This window comes from Mastigoproctus giganteus, chromosome 11 (assembly GCF_048544385.1).
Source record: "Mastigoproctus giganteus isolate SK-2022 chromosome 11, ASM4854438v1, whole genome shotgun sequence".
Taxonomy (NCBI): Eukaryota; Metazoa; Arthropoda; class Arachnida; order Uropygi; family Thelyphonidae; genus Mastigoproctus; species Mastigoproctus giganteus.
In genome coordinates, this window is record NC_143585.1 from 124214890 (window position 1) to 124242311 (window position 27422).

General features: G+C 37.4%; 1 protein-coding gene across 2 annotated transcripts in view; it reads right to left on the reverse strand.

Moving 5' to 3' along the window:
• The window catches only part of Ide (Insulin degrading metalloproteinase), a 692915-nt gene that overhangs the window by 352877 nt on the left and 312616 nt on the right, over positions 1–27422 (reverse strand). For both annotated transcript variants that reach the window (XM_090384737.1, XM_090384738.1), the window contains exon 14: positions 4153–4255. In XM_090384737.1, the coding sequence (XP_090240863.1) occupies positions 4153–4255 (103 nt within the window). The remainder of the gene's footprint in view (positions 1–4152; positions 4256–27422) is intronic.

Here is a 27422-nt window from a genome sequence, read left to right on the forward strand (position 1 = left end):
CAAAAACGGTGAAAAAATATTTACATTTGGGTGCATCCAAATGAGTAAAATAACAATAAACCTGGGATTAGGGAAAAAAAAAAGTCGAAGTTTTGAACACAAAACCAAATGAGGTTGCGAGTCTAAAACACTGATGGAACTGATATTCGGGTGACACTCAAGTCAAGTGGACCCAATTTCGGCGAAGTCCGGACGGTCTGTGACAGCCAAATCCTCTGCTTGCACCTTCACGATGGTGGGACTGTTAGTAATCCTGGGTATAACCTCCATGCACAAGTACATAGTGGGTGACCACCCAGGTGTGAACCAACGTAAGCAGGGGTCGAGGTGTGGCGCCCACACCACATGGAGGAACGCCGCCCCTCTATGTTACCAGGCAGTACTAGGTGGTAGATGACTCTCATCAACCGGTGAAATACCACCACTTTGCTTATTGGAGGCTTGAAGTGGTGGAACCCATGTTTAGTCTCTAGAGCAAAGTTCCGGTCAACCCTTCCCTATCTCTTCCATCATGCAGTATGATTGATGACTTTTGAGGTTATGATGAATGTCGTGGCGAGATCCAATATTCCTTACATTTCGAGGGTACAACTCTAAAACGGTGTTCGCAGGCCGGCCGCTAGTTAGTACACCAGACTGAACCTATTGGTAACTCTCTAGGAAGCTTCCGGATCAGCTAGTGTATAATCTTGCTACCTCTACTCTGCCAGACAGTGACTGGAGGGAGTCCGAGTAGTGTGTATGCGGGGAGCATTGTCGAGGCCACGTTATGTCAAGGATCTGGGTATATTCTTACCACATGTACGCCATATCCAAAAATTTCATTACTTCATACAACATGTCCCACCTACTTTTTCTTACTATTGAATACACCATGAATTGTCAAACTAATAGAGCAAGCTTATCTGCAAAAAGATCTAACCTCCCAAGGACTTCCTAATTCATTTCACAAATATACGTGGTCTCAATTCTAATCTCAACGATGTCCATTTCCACTTTCAGTCTGCCAAACCCCATGTACTTTTTCTGACAGAATCTCAGTTATCGATTGATTCATCTACTGCTCATCTCAGATGCCCAAATTATTCGCTGTATGATTCCTTTCGCCTCAAAGGTGGTACTTGTGCATATGTCCGTTCTGATATTCCCTGTCAGAGAATTGGCAATTTGGTATCTCCTCTCTTTGATCTTCTCTGGCTTAAAATCTCTCTACCTCATTGTGTCAAATTCATCTGTTGTCTCTACTGTTCTCCCAACTCCACTAATCACTTGGAGCTCTTTGACTTCCTCTCTTTGCAACTTGACTTTCTCCAGTCCAACTTTCCTAACAGTGAAGTAATTTTCCTTGGTGATTTTAATGTTCACAACAACTCCAGCTGGCTTCCGTTTTCTAGTCACACCGACCCAGCAGGTCGAGATGCTGAGGCTTTTGCAATTACTAATGACCTAGCACAGATTGTTCATTTACCTACAAGAATACCAGACAATCCTAACCATGCAGCCAATATGCTTGATCTTTTTCTCACAAACAACCCTTCTAAGTACACGGTCGAAGTGAGAGGTCCTTTAGGCACTTCAGATCACAACTTGGTGATTGTCTCTTCTCCAATGGAACCTTTATCTCATGGCTATTCCCAACCACATGTTGTTTGGCATTACAAGAATGCAAAATGGGATGACCTGCGAGACTTCTTTTCTTCTTTTCCTTGGTCGGATTACTGTTTCAAAACTTCTGATGTCAACGTTTGCTCAGATCGTGTCAGTGAAATTATTCTTGCAGGAATGGAATTCCTTATCCCACACTCCACTTTAAAATCTCGTCCTTTATCTAAACCTTGGTTTTCCAATAAATGTGCTAAGGCTGTCCAAGAGAAGAATGTTGCATATCGTAATTGGCTTGTTTCTAATTCTTCAGTTTCATTTTCTGTCTACACCAAAGCTAACAACAGTTGTAAAGCAGTTATTAATCAGTCCAAACTAGAGTTTGAACAGGCTAAGAGTAGAAAACTTGCTTCTTGCCCTAATGGTAGCCGAGCATTCTGGTCTCTTGCCAAAGCTATTGGCCGCACCTTTTGCCCATCTTTGCTCCCACCTCTGTCCAAACCAGATGGTTCCGTTGCCACTTCAGCCAAGGATAAAGCTGACCTGCTAGCATCCCATTTTTCTTCCAGCTCATGTATTAATGATCTTGATAAAACACCTCCCACCATTCCCAACACGCTCCATTCAATGCCTCCTGTGGTCTTCCGTCAAAAGGATATCAGAAGGATTTTGATGAATCTTGATGCTAAGAAAGCTCCAGGTCCTGATGGTATTTCTCCACTTGTTCTCAAAACCTGTGCTCCTGAACTTACTCCTATTCTTTGCCGCCTTTTTTCACTGTCTTATTCCAAAGGTGTTTTTCCTTCTGCTTGGAAATTTGCTCATATCCAGCCAGTTCCTAAAAAGGGTGACAAATCCCTCCCATCCAATTATCGTCCCATTGCAATTACTTCTACTCTTTCTAAGTAATGGAGAAATCAATTAACCACCAACTCTTAAACTACCTAGAAACCTTCCGTCTGATCAACGATAACCAGTATGGATTCCGTCAGTGTCGATCCACTGGAGATATTCTGGCTTATGTTACCCATTTATGGACTAATTCAATGGAAAGGTTCGGTGAAACACAAGTAGTTGCTCTTGACATCTCAAAGGCTTTTGATCGTGTTTGGCATAAAGGTCTTCTAAACAAGCTTCCATCTTATGGTTTGCCAACTGTTTTTAGTAATTGGCTATCCAGTTTTCTCTCTGATCTCTCACTGAGGGTGATGGTAGATGGCTCTCTGTCTTCTAACTTCTCCACTAATGCCGGTGTCCCCAAAGGTTCAGTTCTTTCCCCCACTCTTTTCCTCTTGTATATCAATGACCTTCCACTGACTGGAAATCCTATCCATAGTTTTGCCGATGATAGCACATTGCATTCAACTTTCCATTTTGAGAAACCTTGTCCTGCTCAATCAGCTTCAACTTCTCGAAAATCTGCTACCAATTCCTTAAATGCCGATCTTCAGGTAATTCTCCAGTGGGGCAAAGACAACTTAGTTGATTTCAACCCTTCTAAAACTCAGTCTTGTCTTATATCTCGCAAAAAGGATTCTTCTACTCCTATGCTTATATTTAGTGACACCCCAATTTCTAGGCAAAATGATATATCTCTTTTGGGGATTACCCTGACTTCTAATCTCTCTTGGCACAAGCACATTACAAATATTGCTTCCTCTGCATCTAAAAAACTTGGTTTTCTCTTTCGCTCTCAGCGTTACTTTTCTTGCAAACAGCTGCTCACTCTGTATAAATCTCAAATTCGCCCTGCCATGGAATATTGTTCCCACATCTGGGGTGGTGCCCCCAAAACCTCTCTCAGGCTTCTCGATTCCATTCAGAAGAGGGCAGTTAGGTTAATTAATGATTCTTCTCTAAGAGAGTCTCTCCACTGGCTTTCTCATAGATGTACTATTTCTGCTGCATGCCTCTTCTACAGATACTTCCATGGGCACTGTTCTTCTGAATTGGCTTCTATAATTCCCGCTCTCTCTTTCAAAACAGTCCAAACACGTGCTGCCACCAGCCAACATCCATTTACTGTCCAACTTCAAACCCACAGAACCAACTTTTCATCTTCCTCATTTATTCATTCAACTGCCATTTTCTGGAACAACCTTCCTTCATACGTATTTCCTGAAATTTACAATCTACAGAAGTTCAAGTCCAATCTCAACAAATATCTTCTTTCATCTTCTCAACCTCCAACCCAAGCACGGTACTAAGTACTATAGGTTCCAATACCACTCATGTTTGGGGTTCACGTAAAGAAGAAAAAAAAAAAAAAATGAATTGTGGGGGGGGGGGACAGAAAGATAGTATGCAAAATATACCACTGAAGAGTGGTACATGGAAGTATCACGAAAAGTCTGAGAATTATCAGTATTACTTTAAGAAATTAAGGGATAAACTATTTAGTGGGAAGCGTATATAGAATACTCTATGTAGTGGGAAGTGCTTAAATTTTCACTATTCACCATTTCAATTTATCTTCGCACCATGCCATTAAAAGAACACCTAAAATAACCACAAAATTAAATCCATACAAATTTTGAAAGGCTTACTTACTTTAATAGTGGAATCAAGTATATGTTCAAACTTGTATTTAGTACCATACCATCTTTCTACATGATCTGTCTGGCCTTCAAACTTCTTTGCTATTACAGCTATTCTGGAAAGAAGAATAAAAATAATGAAATAATGAAAAAATATTTTTAAAAAGTTTAATACCTATATTTTATTGTACCAATTATCTTTTAAGCTCATAATTTAAAAAAAAAAAACAAAAAAAAAACGCCTTGTAGAGTTCTGTTTTAGACTTTCAAAAATATTATGAACACAACCATGAATATAAAAATTTGCTAGAATAATGATAACACAAAACAACAACAAAATGAATTTTTTTTCTCTTCTTTAAAAAAAAAATAAGATTATTCTAGTAAATCTGAAAGTGCTGAATGCGTGTCCAAATATGTGTCTAGTTCTGCCTTGAACTCATTTAAGCTGCTGACCTCCACTACAACAGATGGAAGTTTGTTCCAACTATAAACCACCCACTGGCTAAAGGCAAATTTCTGCACATCTATTCTACAATTGCCTTTCCTCAATTTGAACAAGCAGTATCCTGTATCCTATCTTAGTATCCTGTTAGCATTTAGCCTGCTCAATCTATTCAAAGCCTTATACATCTCAATTAGATCACCTCGCAGGTACCTAGTCTCCAGAAGCTGCAATTTGCAGAATTTAAGTCTTTCTTGGTAACACCAACGCTCTGTTCCACTCACCAATCTCATTGCTCTTCTCTGTACTCATTATAGCAGCTCTACATATATCCTAAAATGAGGCCTCCAGACCTGTATACAGTACTCAAGGTGTGGCCTAACCATTGCCTTATACAAGGGGACAATCACCCCTTATCCTTGCTAGCAAAATTCCTGTATATCATTGACAATACACCATGAGCTACACTTAGTATCCTACCAATATGCAGTACTTTACATTTGTCAATGTTAAACTTCAGTTGCCAACTCTCAGCCCATCTGCTCACCTTTTCCAGATCCTGTTGCAGTAGCGTACTATCATTACTGTCATTAAAAACCCTGCCAATCTTGGTATCATCTGCAAACTTAGACATTAACACTGACATACCTTCATCAATATCATTGATAAATACCAAAAACAACAATGGGCCCAACACCGAACCATGGAGGACTCCACTAATAACATTAGTCCACGAAGAGTAGTGTCCATTGATAACCACTCTGTCCTCTCCCGCTCAACCATCCTTTTATCCATTGCAGCAACTTGCCCTTAATGCCATACTGCTCCAATTTGTCAGTTGTCTTCCCTGTGCCACAGTATCAAAAGCTTTCCTAAAATCCAAGTATATGATATCAAAATTATTCTTTGCATCCAGTTCCTTTGTGACCCCATCATAGTATCCAACCAAGTTTGTCAGACAAGACTTTCCCCTTAACAAAAGCATACTGTCTGAACTATAATTGCAGTCTTGTCTAGATAATCCTGCCTCACTTCCTTAGCCAGTGACTGCATTATTTTCCCTGGAATAGAAGTTAGACTAACAGGTCTATAGTTACCCTATGATCCTCCTTTCTGAATTGGGGAAACGATTGCACATCTCCAGTCCATGGGGACTTCTCCTGAGTCCAAGGAAGCTTTCATAATTAGCTAAGGATTTGCTTACTTCCTTTGCTGCTTTCTTTAATATAACTGGATAGATCCTTTTTAGATGGGTTTTTAGATCCCATCCATCTCACATGCCTTTCTTATGTTCAATTTCAACCACTTCTCCTCCACTTTGCTCTCAGTTATAAGCTTCTGGCCTCCACTTCCCTACAGACCTCCTCATGTGTGAATGTAGATGCAAAATACTCATTCAGTTTGTCAGCTACCTCAATAGGTTCATCAATAATTGAATCATCAATGTTAAGTGGACCAATCTGATTCATGCCCTTCCTTCTAGAGTTCACATTAAGTAAAAAAGTCATTACTGTTTTTCTTTGCATTGTTTGCCAAATATTTCTCGCAATCTGCCTTTGCTTGCTTAATGTCCTTTGTGACTTGATTACAGACTATCTTATATCTACCTTAGGCACCTGTGTCTTCTGATAATTTATATGCATCCCATGCATTTTTCTTCCCTGCCACACCACAAGTCTCATTAAATTATTTGACATCCATTTAAGCTTAAACTTTGAACAGTATTTCTTATTTGGTATGATAAGCTTAGTAGCTTCCAAGATTAATTCCTTGAATGCTTTCCATTCAGAATTTGCTGTTGGTAACATCATTAGTTGGTCCCAATTTATAGAATTTAAAAATTCTCTGAGACCACTGTAGTCACCTTTACGTACAAGACAAAACACATTTTTCTGGCCTAAGAATTAAGCTTGGTCTACAAGGTCATTACTGAACTATGCAATGCCTGTCGTATGTTACAATGCACCATTCACACAGAAAAAAGCACATTATTTTGTGTAGCCTAGCTGAATGTGAATAATAAGAATTATCATTTACACATTACTACAAATATTCCACAATTATTTATTACAGTTAATATTTTTAAAGAGTAGTTATTTTTAAAGAGTAGTGTATATTTCCATAGCATTTTTTCACATGAACAATGTGTAACTAGAATAGATGGGTAAATGTTTCCATTAGAAAAACTGCCTTAAAACTTTCTTTAATTAGTCTATGAATATGTGACATTCATCCAGTTTGTGTTCCAACTCCAAACCTTTTGAAAGTTCATTTACATCACTGCAAAATATTAATTCACTAAAACACAATGGAAGTAAAATTTTGCTGACACATAAAACAAAGTTACACTGATATCTTCTTCTCAAATTTCGCAATCTGGAGTCCATGATCTCAGCCTGATAGAAAAATGATTACATTATGTAGAAAAAAACTTAACTTATCTTTGACGAGTCTATGAATACATGCCATTCATAATTTTTATTCTAGCTCCAAATCCTTTATAAGTTCATTAACATCACTACAATTCTCTAAGAGAATTGTAGTGATGAACTGTCAGTAAATTCTAAGAGAATTTACTGACAGTTATAAAACAAATGTGCATTAGTACTGTCTTCTAGAATTTTGCAACATGGAACCAATGATCTCAGCCTGGTTTTTTTTTTTTTTGAGTAATTCAAGTGTCTAATAAGAACTTTTATGTTTTAAAATCATGTAAGATGTCTTAATAGATGGCTAAAGGTTTATATCTATAAATGAGATGCTGAATTGGTTCACTAACAAAGTCACAGCTATTTTGTAAGTTTGAATACTGTAAAAAATGTTTTAATTTTCAATTAAATCTGATATATGAGCACCAAACAGCAATCACATGCAAGGTCCTTTGTTTCTTTCCATACTATCAAAACAAAAAAAAAACAAAGGACACTGATGAATGTGAACCCTGTAACCCTTCCTTCAATAATTTATTGAAAGATCTGCAAAGTATGTCAGCAGCCAGGCTTTTTATCCTGATCTTTGGAATTTTGCTAGCAATTTTGCCAGGGAAAAGGAGGTGATTGTTCCTCCATATAAAGCAATGGTCAGGCCATGCCTTGAGTACTGTGTACAGGTCTGGAGGCCTCATTTTAGGAAGGATGTAGATTTGATTGAGCGTGTACAGAGAAGGGCAACAAGATTGGTGAGGGGAATAAAGGGATCCTCTTACCAAGAGAGGCTTAAGTTCTGCAAATTGCAGTGGCTGGAGACTAGGCACCTGCGTGGTGGTCTGATTGAGGTGTATAAGGCCTTGGATGGGTGGAGCACGCTGAATTCTGATGGGATCCTTCCACTTGTTCAGATTATGAACCTAAGGGGGCATAAATTCAAATTAAGAAAAGACAGATGTAGAATAGATGTGTGGAAATTTGCCTTTAGCCAGCGGGTGGTTAATTGCTGGAATAAACTTCCATCTGTCGTTGTGGAAGTTGATAGGTTAAAAAAATTTAAGGAGGAACTGGACAGGCATTTGGAGGGAATGGTGTGATTTTTTTTTTTTGGCTGATGCTGCATAAGCTCATACACTTGCTTTCTTGCATCACATGCCACTACTACTACTACTATCTAAAACTCTGATAAATACACAAACTACTTTGTAAAAGAATAAGAGAAGTTTACCTCAATATGATACAAAGAACACTTCCGTATGATACTCTCCAGAAATTAAAACAAAAATAATTAAAAAATCAAAAATCTTACATTACAGTAAGAAATAATTGACAATAATTAAAAATCAATTTAACACAATTAAAAATTAATTTAATGAAAAAAATTGCAAAACAATTTAAGGAAGGAAAATCGCTTTGCAATTTTTTTCGTTAAATTTTTACTTAATTTTTACTTGCGTTAAATAGATTTTTAATTGTGTTCATTTGATTTTTAATTATTGTCAATTATTTCTTACTGCAATGTAAGATTTTGGATTTTCTGAATTGTTTTCATTTTAATTTCTGGAGAGTATCACACGGAAGTGTTCTATGTATCATAATGAGACAAACTTCTCTTATTCTTTTACAAATATTGATATTAATGTAGAACGTATTGAGCATTATAGCTCTGGTTCATATAACGTGTAGTCTGTGTATTTGTGTATCAAATACACAAACTACACGTTACTGCATTCTGTATTCAGAATTTAAACTAATTTAATACTTAACTATGCAATTAACATATAGAAGCAAAGACATTAAAGAGGTCTGCCTTATTCTTCGATATTAAAATATAAAATTAATACAATATAAAATATTGCTATGTACAGGAACTACAAGCATACTAAAAGATGAAGAACGTAATGAATTAAAGGAATCACAGCAATAGAAAATCCTGGAATCTCCAGTCATATGATAACAGGAGTCAGAATTCAGCCCTATTGTCCCAGTATCTTCTGTTGAGATGTAACAACCGGTATTCAGTCTATATTCACAACTTAACTGATCCGTACCCTAGTATCAGGAGCAAGTGAAAATCACAATGAACATGAAAAAAGAGATGATGACAGGTGCAGCTCAAGGTGCTTGCCAATTAATGCATGATACATATGGAAAGAAGGAATCAAAAATTTTAAGCTCATGAAAATCCAAGTTTCTGTTAAAGGTTGTTAAATGATTTGTTACTAAACTAGAAAAAATATGTTAATTTTCTAAAAAACTCAATGTGACAGCAACAAAATTTTAAGGTTGCATTCACATATAGCATTATAAAATAAATAATTCCATAATTTTGTGGAATTTTTGGTTGACTATTTTCTATACCAGCATGTCAGAGAGGTAAAAAGACACTGCAACACTCTTTATCTGATTATCAGCAACGAATTTACATGCATTAAGAAATGCAGATAAAAGACCCACTAGGTGGCAGTGATCATGGTGCATTGACGTTGGAATTAGTTAAAGATATAACTACTTTCAAGGGTAAATGGAAGGGATTTTGATATTGTAAAGGCAAATAGAGTGCTTTCATATTGCTTTTAAATTCTGTGCAGTGAGATCAACTGATGTTATCAGCAACAGCAAGTTCTAAATGAGAAGCATTTGAGGAAATAATCATAGAAGCTACTAGACAGGACTTTTTATACTAACTATGATATACTGTTCAAGGCTTAGACAAAACAGTTGTAAAATGAACTAATGAAACTTAGGGGACAGAAAAAAATGCATGGGATGCATTATAAATTAATGAGCAGTACAGAAGCTTATAGTAGACATAAACTAGTCTGTAAACAAGTCAGAAGAGATGTTAGAAAAAATATGGCAGATTACACATCTCTGTCAAAGAAAGCAAAGAAAAGCAGAAAAGCCTTCTTTATTTATGTAAAAACTAGAAGAATGGGATGAATCACATTACTCCACAAAATGTGAATGGATACACTGTTTATAATCCTGCTGGGATTGCTGACAAACTCAATTAGTATTTGAATATACATTCACATATGAGGAACTTTTAGGGATGCAGATAAAACAAGTTTATCAAATTTTAACAGAGCTATATGATTTTGTGATAATTGAGAGAAAAGTGGAGGAGAAATTGATGAAGCTAAATATAAAAAAGTCAACCTCTGTTGGATGGGATCTATTTATTAAGAGAGCATGTATTCTGGGGAGGTTGGTATGCAATGGAGATGTGCGAATGTATTCCCAGTTCACAAAGAGGAACAAAAGATGACATGAGTAATTACAGACCAATTACTTGGACTTCTGTTCCAGGGAAAATAATAGAATCACTGGTTAAAAAGGAAACCACGGGCATCTAGATAGAAATGCAGTTTATACTGTTGCAGCATGAATTTGTTAAGGGGTGACCATATCTGACCAACATGATTCAATATAATAACACAGACACAAAGAAACTGGATGCATGTATCCTACAACTGTCTTTCCGCAATTTGAAATTGTGCCCGCTCAAGCGATTATTTTGAGCAAGAGGAAGAATTCCATCAGCATTCAGAATACTCAAATCGTTGAAGGCCTTATACCTCAATCAGATTACCTTGCAGGTGCAATGGAGATGTGCAAATGTATTCCCAGTTCACAAAGAGGAACAAAAGATGACATGAGTAATTAAAGACCAATTATCTGGACTTCTGTTCCAGGGAAAATAATAGAGTCACTGGTTAAAAAGGAAACCAGGGCCATCTAGATGGAAATGCAGTTTATACTGTTGCAGCATGCATTTGTTAAGGGGTGACCATATCTGACCACCGTGATTCAATACCATAACACAAAGAAACTGGATGCAAAAAAAAAAAAAAAAAAATTTTTTGACATCAAATACTTCAATTTCCAAAAAGCTTTTTATGAAAATGCACAGTAAAGATTGCTGTACACATGTGAGCAACATGGCATTAAGGGAAAGTTACTGCTATGCATAAAGGGATGGTCAAGTGGGACAAGACAGCAAGTTGTTATCAATGGGTACTCATGTTCTTGGACATATTATTAGTAGAGTTCCCCAAGGTTCAGAGCTCAACTCATTGTTCTCTTCTGTATTTATTAATTATATCTATGAAGGCATAGATATAATTTGGAAATGGTGAAAGAAATGAAAGATTTGTGGAATTTGCAGAATTGCGAGGGTTGTCAGTAATGAACACTTTTTTCAAGAAAACGGTGAACAGAAAGTGGACATGGAAGAGCCCAAATGGATTAACAACTAATGAAATTGAATTCATCCTCACTAACAGAAGATATATCGTGAATGATGTTACCATCCTGAACAAGGTAAATGTTGGAAGTGATCACAGAATGGTAAAGAATGATAAAGCCTAAGAAACCTATAGGTAGAAAAGAAATCCAAAGAAGAAAAAATTAGTCAAGAAACATTTGTCATGATGAACCGAAGACGACAAATGAAGAGCAAGATAAACACTGACAAGGAGAAAACTGAGTATACAGTGGACCCCTGTTTTACGATGGGTTCACTATATGATCTATTCACTTTACGATGGACTCTCCATAATAAAATACCTTTCACTATACGATATGTAGTAAGCATGGGATATTGTCATCACGTTTGTGAATTGAATTTTAATTTATTTTAATTAATTAATTCTATTAAACAGAGCTTAAAAAATAGGAATGAAGAGAAGATTCTGAAAATTTATTTTTGTTTTTTATATGATTTCAGTGAAGGGAAAACACATTTCACTATAATACTGTAAGGTAGAAACCCACAGAATTCCAGTTATCGGTATTATTGCAAATGCAATAAGATCAAGTTTACTCTACCAGTTTATAATAGCTTGCGCTAACAGAAAAGCCCAATAAACTGGAAAGTGCAAATTGTTTTTATTGTTTTATGGTAGTGACCTCCAGAAACATGCTTTAGAAAAATATCACAAATGCGTTCAAAATTCATTCTTATAACAAAAAATAGCAATAAACAGTGAAAGTATAGTGCATTTTAATGATTTCAGTGGTTGATTCTACTAACCAGTGATCACTGGTGCCTACTTATTTTGATCTACAATGGCTTACGATTGTCTCTGACGAGACCACATGGTCCTTTGTCTCAGCCAATAGCATTTGTAAACATGTTGGGCACGTGTTTTGTTTTCGTATCCTTTAGTTCAAGTAATTTTTTTTTGTGCTTACTTTCCATAAATTTACTGTATGACTTCTTGAATGTACATTGCATAATATGGCCCCTAAAGAGTGTAGTAAGAAGAAAATTTCAATTAAAATTAAACAAGAAATAGTGAAAAAACACGATGATGGTGCTAAAATTAGTTCATTGGTGTGCGAATATGGTTTTTCACAGTCAACCATTTCTACCATAGTGAAACAAAAAGAAAACCTTAAAAAAGTTAAAGTAAGTGATGAATCTAACACAGTCCAAAAAAGGCAGAGAACTGATTGTAGAAATGGAAAGGCTTTTGTTGCTGTGGATAAAAGAAAAACAAATGAAGGGTGATACAGTTCGTGAACAATACATTTGTGAACATGCAAAGCAAATTTTTGACGACTTAAAGACTAAAACACCTTCCGCTTGATACGCGATATGGGGACTTTAAAGCCAGCAAAGGTTGGTTCGACCGTTTTAGAAAAGGTCCAATATTAATAGTGTCATAAGGCATGGAGAGGCTTGCAGTGCTGATCAGGAAGCAGCTGAAAAATTTAAGGTGGAGTTTCAAGAGCTCATTGAGAAGGAGGGTTACCTTCCTCAACAAGTCTTTAATACAGACAAAAAGGGCCTCTTTTGAAAAAGGATGCCTAGGTGAACATACATCACAAAAGAAGAGGCCTCATTGCTTGGTCATAAGCCTATGAAGGATAGGTTCACTCTACTATTAGGGTCCAATGCCTGTGGTGATTTTAAACTTAAGCCAATGTTAGTTTACAACTCAGAAACACCCAGTGTTTAAACAGCAAAAGGTCATCAAAAGCAGGTTGGGTGTCTTTTGGCGGTGTAACAAGAAGGCCTGGGTGACAAGACACCTTTTCAATGAATGGGTATTTAAAGTGTTTTGCCCTTCAGTCAAAGGTTACTTAGAAAAAAAACAAACTTCTGTTAAAGGCACTGTTAATTTTGGATAATGCTCCAGGTCATGATCCCCAACTTGTCCAATCTCTGGAGGAGCAATTTAACTTCATTACTGTCAAATTTCTCCCACCCAATACCACCCCTCTGCTTCAGCCAATGGATCAGCAAAGTGATTGCCAATTTTAAAAAAATTTACACAAAGAAGATGCTTGCAAAGTGCTTTGAAGAGACTTCAGGAGACAGAGCCATCACCTTAAAGGAATTCTAGAAGACTAGGTTTAACACCTTAGAGTGTGTACAAATGATTGTCAGTTCTTGAAATGAAGTTTCAGCTCGGTGCCTCAATGCAGCCTGGAAGAACTTATGGCCTCCAGTTATCCATGATTTTGAAGGATTTGAAGCTGAAGGTGTTCTAGAGCAGGAAATTATCACTCTTGGTGAGTCCTTGACTCTAGAGATTGATACGGCAGATGTGGAGGAGTTAATTGCGGACCACACAAGGGAGTTGACAACAGAGGAGCTCCAGGAATTAGTGCAGATGGGCGAGCATGACAGTGAAGATGAGGAACATGAGGAGGATGACTGTACAGCAACGACTCAAGAAATTAAGGACATTTTTGCTGAGTGGGATATTGTGAAGAGGATAGTAAGAAAAAACCCAGATACTGAAACCACTGAATTGATGACCTGCAAATTTCAAGATCAGGTGTTAAATTATTTCGAGAACCTTCACAGAAAGCACCAAAAGCAAATCACTTTGGACAGTTTTTATACCATAAGTAGCAAGAGGCAGCAATCGGAAAGAATACCGGATAATGAAGGTTGTCCTGATATCTTGATGGTAAAAGATTCTCTTCCAGCTCCATCACCACACCACCATTGACACAGCTTTTCCAATGTAAGTTAATTGAAAATTACAATTTTTTTTCTTTTTAATGGTTATAATTATCAATTATCATTTTAAACAACATTTGGGGGGAAATAAGTAAAAATGTGTGGCGCCATCAGCATTTTTTTAACTTTTTTCTTTTTAACTTATATCATGCTCTACTGTTTATTCCGGTGTATAAGACGCACCACAATTTTAGGCGAATTATTTTTAGAAAAAAGGTGTGTGGCATACACTGGAAAAAACAGTATTCAGTGTTGTGTTGTATATAAAACTAATACTATTTCTGTTATAAAAATCACCTTTTACAGAGATAAATAGCTTAGTTATAGGGCAAAAATTTCAACTTCCGAGGACTTGGAACAAATTATCAAAAAACAGGGTTATTGGTTTCACATTACAATATTTTCACAATACGATGGTGTCTCTGGAACGAATTAATAACGTAAAGCAGAGGTCCACTGTACTGTTGTGCAAAGCCATTAGAAAGAGACTCAGAGAGGACATAAGAAGATTTAACAAGAAAAGTAGAACAAGCATTAAGGGAAAACAAATGACTTAAATCAGCAGCCATGAGCAGTAATACAGAAAAACAAGTGATACTGAAACTGAAGAACAGCGATGGTGTACTTATAAACAGCAGAGAAGGCATAATTCAAATAGCAGAACACTACTACAGAGAATTATACAAGGAGCGAGGGAATGATGCCAGCAGTGGGGAAGATGGATCGCAAATTAGTAACACATACGACATACCGGTTATTTTTCCTGATGAGGTAGAACATACATTGCAGAAAATGAAGAATCAGAAAGTCCCAGGGAAAGATGAAGTTACTGTAGAGTTGTTAAAATTGGGAGGAAGAGACATGACACAAAAACTGGCAAGACTCTTCACAAAATGCATTAGAAAAGGTGTGACGCCTAAGGAGTGGAATAATGCAATGATAGTTTTGCTGCATAAGAAAGGAGATATATCAGAAATTGGAAATTATAGAGCAATTAGCTTGTTATCCCACATCTACAAGTTGTTCACAAGGGTCTTTACTAACAGATTAGAAAGAATACTTGGTGAGAATCAACCGAAACAGCAAGCTGGCTTTAAGAAAGGATTCCCAACTATGGATCACCTTCATGTAATATCACAGCTAATGGAAAAAGAAAATGAATATGAAACACCATTATGCTTGACATTTGTGGATAATGAAAAGGCATTTGACTCCATACAGTATAAGGCAATGTTTCGGGCACTGGAAAGACAAAGGCATATATACCCCATATATTATGATGTTTAAGAAAATATATGAGAACGCTACCTCCTTAATTAGACTAGACAAAGACAGTAGCAAATTTAAAATTGGGAAAGGAGTTCCACAAGGGAAGACAATATTTCTGAAGTTGTTTACTGTGCCCTTGAGAAAGCTTTCAGAAGATTAGACCGGTTGCAGAAGGGAGTCAATGTGAATGGAGAGTACCTAAACCATTTACGATTTGCAGATGACATTGTGGTCATAAGCCACGATCCCAAAGAATTAGAGGAAAATCTTAATCGGTTATGCAGAGTTAGTAAGGATTTTGGACTAGAGATGAATATGACTAAAACAAAAGTAATAATGAACAAGTATGCCACAGAAATGGATATAATGATTGAAGGGGCAGAAATTGAAAAGGTGGAGTCATATACTTATCTGGGACAAGTTATTAGTTGTAATAAGGATAAATGGCTGGAAGCCAAGAGAAGAATAAATTTTGGATGGATAACATTCAGGAAATATAGCCACATACTGAAGAGCGCTATCCCAATTTTTTGAAATGTAAAATAATGAACCAATGTATACTCCCCACCATGACTTATGGAAGTGAAACTTGGGCACTCACCAAAAGAATGGAAGAGAAGCTGAGAACTACACAGCGAAGAATGGACCGAATTATATTGTGAATCAGACTGTTAGATAAGAAGAGAAACACATGGATTAAGCAGCAAATTCAAGTAAAGGACATTCTTATGAAAACTAAAGAACTAAAATGGTCCTGGGCAGGAAACATAGCGTGAAGACAAGATGACAGATGGTCTAAGAAAATAACTGAATGGTACCCAAGTGGAGCTAGAAGAAAACCTGGAAGACAACGACGGAGATGGACAGATGAAATTCATCAGTTTGTGGGTAGCAAATGGATGGCCATTGCACAAAACAAAAGTAATTGGAAAGTTGCTGAGAGGCCTTCATCCAGCAGTGGATTGAAAATGGCTGATGATGATGATGATAAAGGCATATTATATCTATGAAGGCATATTAAGGGCAAGTTACTGCAATGAATAAAGGGATGGTTGAGAGGGAGATGGCAGAGAGTGGTAATAAATGGACACTGCTCTATGTGGAGTAACCTTATTAGTGGAGTCCCCCAGGATTCAGTGATGGGCCCATTGTTGTTTTGTGTATTTAACAATGATTTCGATGAAGCTATATCAGGCTTAATGTCCAAGTTTGCAGATGATACGAAAGTTGGCAGGGTGTTAATGACAGTAAAGACAATATGCTACTGCAACAGGATCTAGAAAAGTCAGTTAGATGGGCTGAGAAGTGCCAACTGAAATTTAACATTGACAAATGCAAAGCACTCCATATGGGTAGCAGTAACCCAAGAGAAACGTACCAATTGTGTGGTACTACACTCAGGTAGAGAATGAAAAAGACGTGGGGGTTATTGTGCAGTCAAATATGAAGTTCTCTAAGCAGTGCAGACGAGCTGCCAGAGCAAGCCATGGAGTTTTGTCGATGATATATATACAGTGAAGAGCAACAAGATTGTTGAGAGGAACAGAGGGGTGCACTTACAAAGAAAGGCTTAAGTTCTGCAAGTTGCAGCATTTGGAGACTATGCACCTGCGAGGTGACCTGATTGAGTGTATAAGGCCTTGAATGGTTTGAGCAGGCTCAATGCTGATGGGATACTTCCGCTTGCTACGATTAAGAACCGGAAGGGGTATAGATTCAAATTGAGGAAAGACAGTTGTAGAATAGATAGATGTGCAGAAGTTTGCCTTTGGCCAACAGGTAGTTGATTGTTGGAACAGACTTCCATCTGTTGTTTTGGAAGTTAATATCTTAAATAAATTTATGGCTGAACTAGGCAAACATTTGGAGTGACCGGATAGGTGAAATGGGAAGGTTTTTTGTTGGGTTTTTTTTTTGGCTGATGCTGTATAAGCTTGCTTTCTTGCATCATATGCCTCAACTAATGCTAATATCAGGCTTAATGTCTAAGTTGGTATATAATATGAGTAGGTTGGTTAGTAGGTTGGTTAATAACAAAAATTAGGGTATGTTGCTGCAATAAGATCTAGAAAAACTAGGCAGATAGGTAAGAAGTGGCAATTGTAGTTTAACACTGACAAATATAAGGTGCTGCATATTCTGGGAGCTGTAATATCAGAATAACATACCAACTGTGTTACCACACTCATGGTAGTAAAGAATGAAAAAGTTCTGATGGTAAGTGTGTAGTCAGATACGAAGTTTTCTGAGTAGCGCAAACAGGCCACCAGAAGAGTTCATAGACTATTATCAGTAATATATAGGCAGTTCCTGCTTTATGAGTTTTCCCTTCATGAGTTCCCGGGTTTACAGGTTTTTTTGTTTTTTTTTTCCAAGTATCAACAAAATCAAAAATATAAACATTAATTGCATAAAATAAATGTTAAGCATTCATAAATACTGCATTTCAAACCACAAGCATACCTATAAAATACAATGTACCCCACTTTACGATATTAATCCGTTACAGACACACGATCGTATCGTGAAAATATCGTAACGTGAACCCAATAACACACTGGTTTTTGGTAATTCGTTCCATGAACTCGGAAGTTGAAATTTTCGCTATATAACTAAGCTATTTGCGTCTCTAAAAGGTCGCTTTTATAGTGTAAATTGTATTAGTTACCAATTCAAATCATTAAAATGCACTACACTTTCATCGTTATCATATGTTCTGTTATAATAACCAATTTTGAATGCCTTTGTGATATTTTTCTAAAGCACATTTCTGGAGGTCATGACCAAAAAACAATAAAAACAATTTGCACTTTCCAGTTTATTGGGCTTTTTCTGTTAGTGCAAGCAATTATAAACGGGTAGTAAACTCAATGTTGTTGCATTTGTGAAAATACCAATAGCTGGAATTGTGTGGTTTTTTACATTATTATGGAGAAATGTGTTTCCCCTTTTACTGAAATCTTCAATCGTAGAAAAAACACATAAATTTTCAGAATCTTTTCTTCACTCCTTCTTTTAAAGCTTCATAAACTTGTTACTCCACGCAAATCGTGTTGGTTGCAATCTCATTTGCATGTATCGTGTTAGTTGCGATTTGTGTGTGCCATTAAAAATTGCTTATGCATGCTATCATGAAATTTATAAACAAGAGAAGATTATCTTGGAAACAAATATCTCTTGAAGCATATCTGAAGAAGACGACTCCTTGTGCAACAAACCGAGTGCCGAGCCAATAACGAGTGATCAACGAGTGTGCATTTAGTTGATGATGATGGAGAATAAACATTCTTTAACATTTCTTTATTATTATAATTTCTTGATTTTACAGGCTGCATTTGCATTTCTTTGGATAAATCAATCAATGTTTAAACATAAACTAATTAGCTAACTAATTTCATTGTTCAGAACACAACCCCTGTTTTCAGCATTGTCTATGGGAAATAAATTCCCTCTTTATGGGTTTTCGCTTTACGAGCGCGCACTAGGATTGAATTAACTCGTAAAGTCGGGAACTACCTGTACAGGAATTTTTCCAGAAGGGACAAAGAAGTGATTATTCCATTGTTTAAAACAATGGTTAGGTCACATCTTGAGTACTGCATACAGGTCTGGGGGGCTCACTTTAATAAGGATGTGAATCTGCTTGAATGGTTGCAGAGAATAGTAACAGTATAAGTAAGACAAACAAAAAAGGGTACTCTTAACAGGAAAGGCGTTGGTTCTGAAAATTGCAGCATCTGGAGACTAAGCACCTGTGCAAAAACTCCTGTGTATTACTGAGGCATTAGTATTAGTAGTGGCAAACAATGCAAGAAAACATGCTTATACAGCATCAGCCAAAAAAAACCCTTCCAAGTTAACCTATCCAAAGAACTAGATAACCTATCCAATAGTTTATCTAGTTCTTTGAATTTATGTAAGCTATTCACTTCCAAAACAACAGATGGATATTAGTTCTGGCAATCAACGCCCACTAGCTAAAGGCAAACTCATGCATTCTGCAGCCATCCTTCCTCGATTTGAATTTATGCCCCCCTCGTGTGTGTATAGTCTGAGCAAGAGGAAGAATCCCATCAGCATTGAGCCTGCTCAATCCATTCAAAGCCTTAAACACCTCAATCAGATCACGTTGCAAGCCTAGCTTCCAGAGGCTGCAATTTCTTTGTAAGGGTACCCTTTTCTTGCCCAAACCAATCTTGTTGCCTTTCACTGTACCCATCTCAGCAGCACTGCATCCTTCCTAAAACGAGACCTCCAGAACTGTATGCAGTACTCAAAGATGTGTCCTGAAAATTGCCAATCACCTCCTTATTCCTGTATATCAATGACAAAACTCCACGAACTGTTCTGGCAGCCTGTTTGCATTGCTCAGAGAACTTCATGTCTGACTACCTTCCAGTTATAAATTAACTGGAATTCCTGTTACTGCTGAATCAGCAATAACACTAATTAAACTACCTTCCAGTTATAAATTAACCACTAATCATATAGGAAGGATTCCTTATGTGTGTGTTGTTACATCACACACATAAGGAATCCTTCCTTATGTGTGTTGTATGAAAATCAAGCTATGCTATACTTATGATGTAACAACTACATCATAAGTATAGCATAGCTTAATTTTCAGCACTCATCTCATAATAATCCGCTTGGTTTGATGAAACTTATAAAAGGTACATAGTAATTATAAAACTTTTAAATTCCAATTAGCAGCTATTTGTAACTTAGTGTAATTATGAATTTAAAAAATAAATAAATAAATAAAAAATTTACTAAATTATGAGCTTTAAAATGTGTTAAAATTTGCCTAAGAAAGGAAAGTGCACATTCCATTCTATAGTTATCTTACACGTGCCTACTACGTTTTAAAGCTCATAATTCAGTAAATTTAATTTTTTTTTTTTTTTTTTTTTAATTCATAATTACCCATGGTAACTAGAAACACATAAAAGCTCTCCTTCCTTACCATTATGAACCAACTGACAATGATTGGAAATTCCCCATTCAGATGCTTGGTACCACAATGCTTTTATATAGTGAAATGCACATGATGAACATTGAGAAAGATGCATTTTCTTTTATGCAATTTAATTTTAACCAGTTTTTAATATCCACACCTCTTTTTAATTAATCTCATCCATTAACACATAAGCAGTTGAGAGTTAAGTTCTGGTATTTTAGGTTTCCAATCTTTTTATTGACATTTCAAGTTCGGAACTAAAGGTTATCCATTGTTATAGCCAATTCAAGTAATTAAAAGCGAACTGAAAGACAATGTCTAACAATCCAGACTAAAACTATTCCCCCATAATTCCAATTTATGATTACTAATTCTGTAATAATCATTCATAAACCTCTTTGTTTATGAATGATGATCTGCTAGTTTAAGTTCTGTTCCAGGGAAATTAATGGAGGCACTGATAAAAGAAGCACTGCAGGATCATCTAGACAAGACTTCAGTCACAGCTCGCACACAGCATGGGTTTGTTAAGAGGAAGTCTTGTCTGACCAATTTGATTGGATACTATGATAAAGTCACAAAGGAACTGGATGCAAAGAATAACTTTGTTATCATATATTTGGATCTTAGAAAGGCCTTTGATACTGTTGCACATGTAAGACTGCTGCACAAATTGGAGTAGTGTGGCACTGGAGGCAAATTGCTGCTATGGATAAAGGAATGGTTGAGTAGGAAAAGACAGAGAGTGGTAATCAATGGACACTGCTCTTCGTGGCCTAATGTTATTATTGGAGTCCCTCAGAGTTCAGTGTTGGGTCCATTGTTGTTTACTGTATTTATAAATGATATTGATGATGGTATATCAGGCTTAATGTCCAAGTTTGCAGACAATACGAAGGTTGGCAAAGTTGTTATTGACACTAATGACAGTACGCTGCTGCAACAGGATCTAGAAAAGTTGAGCAGATGGGCTGAGAGGTGGCAAATGAAGTTTAACATTAACAAATGTAAAGTACTAAATATGGGAAGCAGTAACCCAAGAGTAACGTATCAACTCCGTGGTAATACACTGACAGTGGTAGAGAATGAAAAGGACCTGGGGGTAATTATGCAGGCAGATATGAAGTTTTCTGAGCAGTGCCGACAGTCTGCAAGAGTAGCTCATGGTGTCTTGTCAATGATACACAGGAATTTTTCTAGCAGGGATAAGGAGGTGATTATCCCCTTCTATAAGACAATGGTCAGGCAACACCTTAGGTACTGTATACAGGTCTGGAGGCCTCATTTTAAGAAGGATGTAGAGCTGTTGGGACAAGTACAGAGAACGGCAACAAGATTAGTGAATGGAACAAAAGGTTGCTATTACGAAGAAAGGCTCAAGTTTTGCAAATTACAGTGTCTGGTCTGGAGCCTAGGCACCTGCGAGGTGATCTGATAGAGGTGTATAAAGCCTTGAATAGTTTGAGCATGCTCAGTGCTGATGAGATTCTTCCTCTTGCTCAGAATAATCAAATGAGAGGGCATAAATTCAAATTGAGGAAAGACGGTTGTAGGATAGATGTGCGAAAGTTTGCCTTTAGCCAGCTGGTGGTTGATTGCTGGAACAAACTTCCATCTGTCGTTGTAGAAGTTGATAGCTTAAATAGATTCAAGGCAGAACTTGACAAACATTTGGAGCGAGTGGATGGATGAAATAAGGGATTTTTTTTTTTTTTTTTTTGGCTGATGCTATATAAGCTTGCTTTCTTGCATCATTTGCCTTGTTTAATGCTAATGCTAAAATGTAAAGTACTACACATGGGTAGCAGTAACACCAGAGTAACATATCAACTGGGTGGTACTACACTCGGAGAGTGGAGAATGAAAAGGACCTGGGGGTAATTGTGCAGTCAAATATGAAGTTTTCTGAGTAGGACACACAGGTTGCAAGAGTAGTTCATTGTGTGTTGTCAAGGATATTCAGGAATTTTGTAAGTAGGGATAAGCGGGTGATTGTCCCCTTGTATAAGGCAATGGTGAGGCCACACCTTGAGTACTGTATACTGGTCTGGAGTTCTAATTTTAGGAAAGATGTAGAGCTGATGGAATGAATAAAGAGAAGGGCAACAAGATTGGTGAGTGGAACAAAAGGTTGGTGTTTCCAAGAAAGGCTTAAGTTCTGCAAATTGCAGCTTCTGGAGACTGGTACCTGCGAGGTGATCTAATTGAGGTGTATAAGACCTTGAATGGATTGGCGAAGCTCGAAGCTAATGAGATTTTTCCTCTTGCTCAGATTATTCACCTGAGGGTACATAAATTCAAACTGAGGAAAGACAATTGTAGAATAGAAGTGCAGAAATTCACCTTTAGCCAGTGGATAGTTGATAGGTGAAACAAACTTCCATCTGTTGTAGTGAAGGTCAGCAACTTAAATAAGTTCAAAGCAGCACTAGACAAACAGTTGGAGTGAATGGATGGGTGAAATGGGGCGTTCTTTTTTTTTTTTTTTTTTTTTGCTGATGCTATATACAAGTTTGCTTTCTTGCATCTTATGCCTCTACTGATGCTAATGCTAAGTGAATTACTTATTTTTGGAGTTAATGTGTCCTAAGTGTCAAAACACTTTGCATTTTAACCTAAATGCAAGGTGCATTTAGATTAACTTGTCACATTTCTGACCAACCTAAAAACCTACTTCGGTCTTCCTGAAGAATTACTGCTTAGCACTGATCAATAACCACTTTACCAATCTTGACATCATCTGCAAATTTTGATATCTCACTTTGTATCCATTTTCCAATGTTAAATACAAAACACAGATCTAGCAGTACCAATTATTCAAATACACAAGTTACAATTAATCAAAACCATATGCCTTCCTCTTCTGCAGCTATGCTGTGATCCACATATGTATGATCACAGCATGTTCCAGCTTATAGAGAAATCTGGTGAGGGATTGAGTTATTTACTGACAGAGTGACTGGATGCTTTACTAAAATTGAGAAAAACAATGGTAAATTAATCCAAACTCTGTTCAAAATAACCAAACATGTTCATTAAAGAAAATTTTCCGTAAAAAGTAATTTTCCTTTGTAATGCCATTTTTATCTGTATGCTGCCATATTGCATTTGACAATTGTTTGCACAATTTTCACTATCACTGAAGTCAGTGTGACCAGCCTGTAGTTATTCACAGTGCTCTTAGTATTCTTTGGTGTATTGGCAGTATAATTGCACTTACCAATCCAAAGAAATTTCTCTTGAGTCATATGATGCCCTCAAAATTAAACTCAATGGTTCAATACAATCTCAGGTCACCTCTCTCAAAATTACTGGATATTTGGCATCAAATCTAGTCGACATCGATGGACAGGGCAGTGTCGAGTCAGTTTGGTGTGACATAAGCATAGGGAAATCAAAATTGAGAGTAGGAGTGTGCTATAGGCCTAATGACTCTGATGAGTATAATAAGATAGTGTACAGGGAAATAGAGTTGGCCAGTAAATCAGAGAGTCTTATAATGGGGGATTTTAATTTCCCAGATATTGACTGGAATTTGTGGATTGGTCACTCACACACTAGCAAGGCTTTTGTGGATTTATTGGATGATTGTTTTCTACATCAGCATGTTCGTGAGGCAACAAGAGGGAGCAATACTCTTGATCTGATTATCAGTAGTGATTCTTCATGCATTAAGAATCTGCAGATAAATGAACCACTAAGTGGCAGTGATCACAGTGTGTTGAAGTGGGATTTACTCAAGGAGGTAACTACCATCAGAGGTAAAGGGAAGGGTTTTTGTTTTCGTAAAGGCGACTATGATGGTCTGAGACAGTATTTAAATTCTATACAGTGGGACCAACTGATGATGTTACCAACAGCAAACTCAAAATGGGAAGCATTCAAGGAACTAATCTTGGAGGCTACCAGGCTTTACATACCAACTAAGAAATATTGTTCAAGGTTTAGGCCTAAATGGTTGTCAGATGAACTAATGAGACATGTGGCAGAGAAGAAAAATGCATGGGATACATACAAATTAATGGGTGACATGGAAGCCTATGATAGATATAAGTTGGTCTGTAACCAAGTCACAAAGGAGATTAGGCAGGCAAAGGCAGACTACGAAAAATCCTTGGCAAAGGATGCAAAGAAAAACAGAAAAGAGTTCTTTACCTATTTAAACTCAAGAAGGAAAGGGATGAATCAGATTGGTCCACTGGATATTGATGGTTCAACAGTTGAGGATCCTGCTCAGGTGATCTAAACGAGTATTTTGCATCTACATTCACGCATGAGGAGTTATTCAGGAAGGAGAATGATGTAGGTAAAGTAAACATTGGCAGTGAGCTGGATGATTTTGTAATAACTGAGAGGAAAGTGGAGGAGAGATTGTTGAGGATAAACATAAAAAAGGCACCTGGGGTGGATGGGATCTATCCAGTTATATTAAAGGAGGCAGCAAAGGAAGTAAGCAACCCCTAGCCATAATTATGAGAGCTTCTTTGGACTCAGGGGAGGTACCCATAGACTGGAGATGTGCAAATGTAACCCCAATTCACAAAGGAGGATCAAAGGCTGACACAAGTAATTATAGACCTGTTAGTTTAACTTCTGTTCCAGGTAAATTAATGGAGGCACTGGTTAAAGAAGCACTGCAGGATCATCTAGACAAGAATTCAGTTATAGCTCAGACGCAGCATGGTTTTGTTAAGGGCAGGTCTTGCCTGACCAATTTGATTGGATACTATGATGTAGTCACAAAAGAACTGGATGCAGGGAATAACTTTGATATTATATATTTGGATCTTAGAAAGGCTTTTGATACTGTTGCACATGAAAGACTGCTGCACAAATTGGAGCAGTGTGGCATTGGAGGCAAATTGCTGCTATGGATAAGGGGATGGTTGAGTGGCAGAAGACAGAGAGTGGTAATCAATGGACACTGCTCAACGTGGACTAATGTTATTAGTGGAGTTCCTCAGGGTTCAGTGTTGGGTCCGTTGTTGTTTTCGGTGTTTATGAATGATATTGATGATGGGATATCAAGTTTAATGTCCAAGTTTGCAGATGATACAAAGGTTGGCAGGGTTGTTAAGGACACTACTGACGCTATGCTGCTGCAACAGGATCTGGAAAGGTTGAACAGATGGGCTGAGAGGTGGCAAATGAAGTTTAACATTGACAAATGTAAAGTACTACATATGGGAAACAGTAACCCCAGAGCAACATATCAACTCTGCGGTACTACACTGACAGTGGTGGAGAATGAAAAGGACCTGGGGGTAATTGTGCAGGCAGATATGAAGTTCTCTGAGCAGTGCAGACGAGCTGCAAGAGTAGCTCATGGTGTCTTGTCAATGATATACAGGAATTTTTCTAGCAGGGATAAGGAGGTGATTATTCCCTTGTATAAGGCAATGGTTAGGCCACATCTTGAGTACTGTATACAGGTCTGGAGGCCTCATTTCAAGAAGGATGTAGAGCTGCTGGAACGGGTACAGAGAAGGGCAACAAGATTAGTGAATGGAACAAAGGGTTGCTCTTACGAAGAAAGGCTTAAGTTTTGCAAATTACAGAGTCTGGAGACTAGGCACCGGCGAAGTGATCTGATAGTTGTTGTTGTTGTTGTTGTCATTTGGTTTTTAGGAGCATTAGCAACTAAGACCATATTGCTCCGGGAATATGCGATGGTCATTCCCTGACCTTTCCACATCCTCCGTATTTGGTGGTGACGGGCTCGAACCCGGTCTAATCAAGAAGCGTGTGTGCTACGCACTGCTGCTGCTCCTTCCCACCTGGCTGCGGAGGCGCCTGTGATCTGATAGAGGTGTATAAGGCTTTGAATGGTTTGAGCATGCTCAATGCCAATGGGATTCTTCATCTTGCTCAAAATAATCACCTCAGAGGGCATAAATTCAAATTGAGGAAGGACGGATGTCGGATAGATGTGCGGAAATTTGCCTTTGGCCAGCGGGTAGTTGGTTGGTGGAACCAACTTCCGTCACTTGTTGTTGAAGTTGATAGCCTAAACAAATTTAAGGCTCAACTGGACAGGTATTTCGAACGAACGGAGGGGTGAAATGGGAGTGGTGTGTTTTTTTTTTTTTTTTTGTTTTTTTTTGGCTGATGCTGAATAAGCTTGCTTTCTTGCATCATATGCCTCTACTAATGCTAATGCTAAATCAGGGGACCTTACTTGCCCTAAGAGTCAAAAAGTATTTCTAACAAACTTTCTTTGGTAACCACATTATTATCACTAATTTTATATTAGCATTAGTAAAGGCATATGATGCAAGAAAGCAAGCTTATACAGCATCAGCCAAAAAAAAAACCCTTCTCATTTCACCCATCCACTCTCTCCAAATATTTGTCTAGTTCTGCTGTGAATTTATTTAACACATCAACATCTACAACAACAGTATGTAAAGCCTAGTAGCATCCAAGATTAATTCTTTGAATGCTTCCCATTTTGAATTTGCTATTGGTAACATCATCAGTTGGTCCCACTGTATAGAATTTAAACACTGTCTCAGACCACAGCAATCAACTTTACGAAAGCAAAAACCCTTCCCTTTAGTGGAAGGGTTAGTTACCTCTTCTTTGAGTCAATCCCACTTCGGCACACTGTGATCCCTGCCACCTAGTGGTTCCTTTATCTGCAGATTCTTAATGCATGAAGAATCACTAATGATAATCAGATCAAGAGTATTACTCCCTCTAGTTGCCTCCCGGACATGCTGATGTAGAAAATCATCCAATAAATCCACAAAAGCCTTGCTAGTGTGTGAGTGACCAACCCACAAATTCCAGTAAAGATCTGGAAAATTAAAATCCCCGATTACAAGGCACTCTGATTTACTGGCCCACTCTATTTCTCTGTACAGTTGTTTATTATACTGATCAGAATAATTAGACCTATAACACACTCCTACTCTCAATTTCGTTTTTAGCATTTAGCATTCAACATTAGCAAAGGCACATGATGCAAGAAAGCAAGCTTATACAGCATCAGCCAAAAAAAAACTCAAACACACACCCTTCTCATTTCACCCATCCACACACTCCAAATATTTGTCTAGTTCTGCCATGAATCTATTTAAGCTATCAACTACAACAACAACAGATGGGAGTTTGTTCCAGATATCAACCACCCGCTGGCTAAAGGCAAACTTCCTCACATCTATCCTACAACCATCTTTCCTCAATTTGAATTTATGCC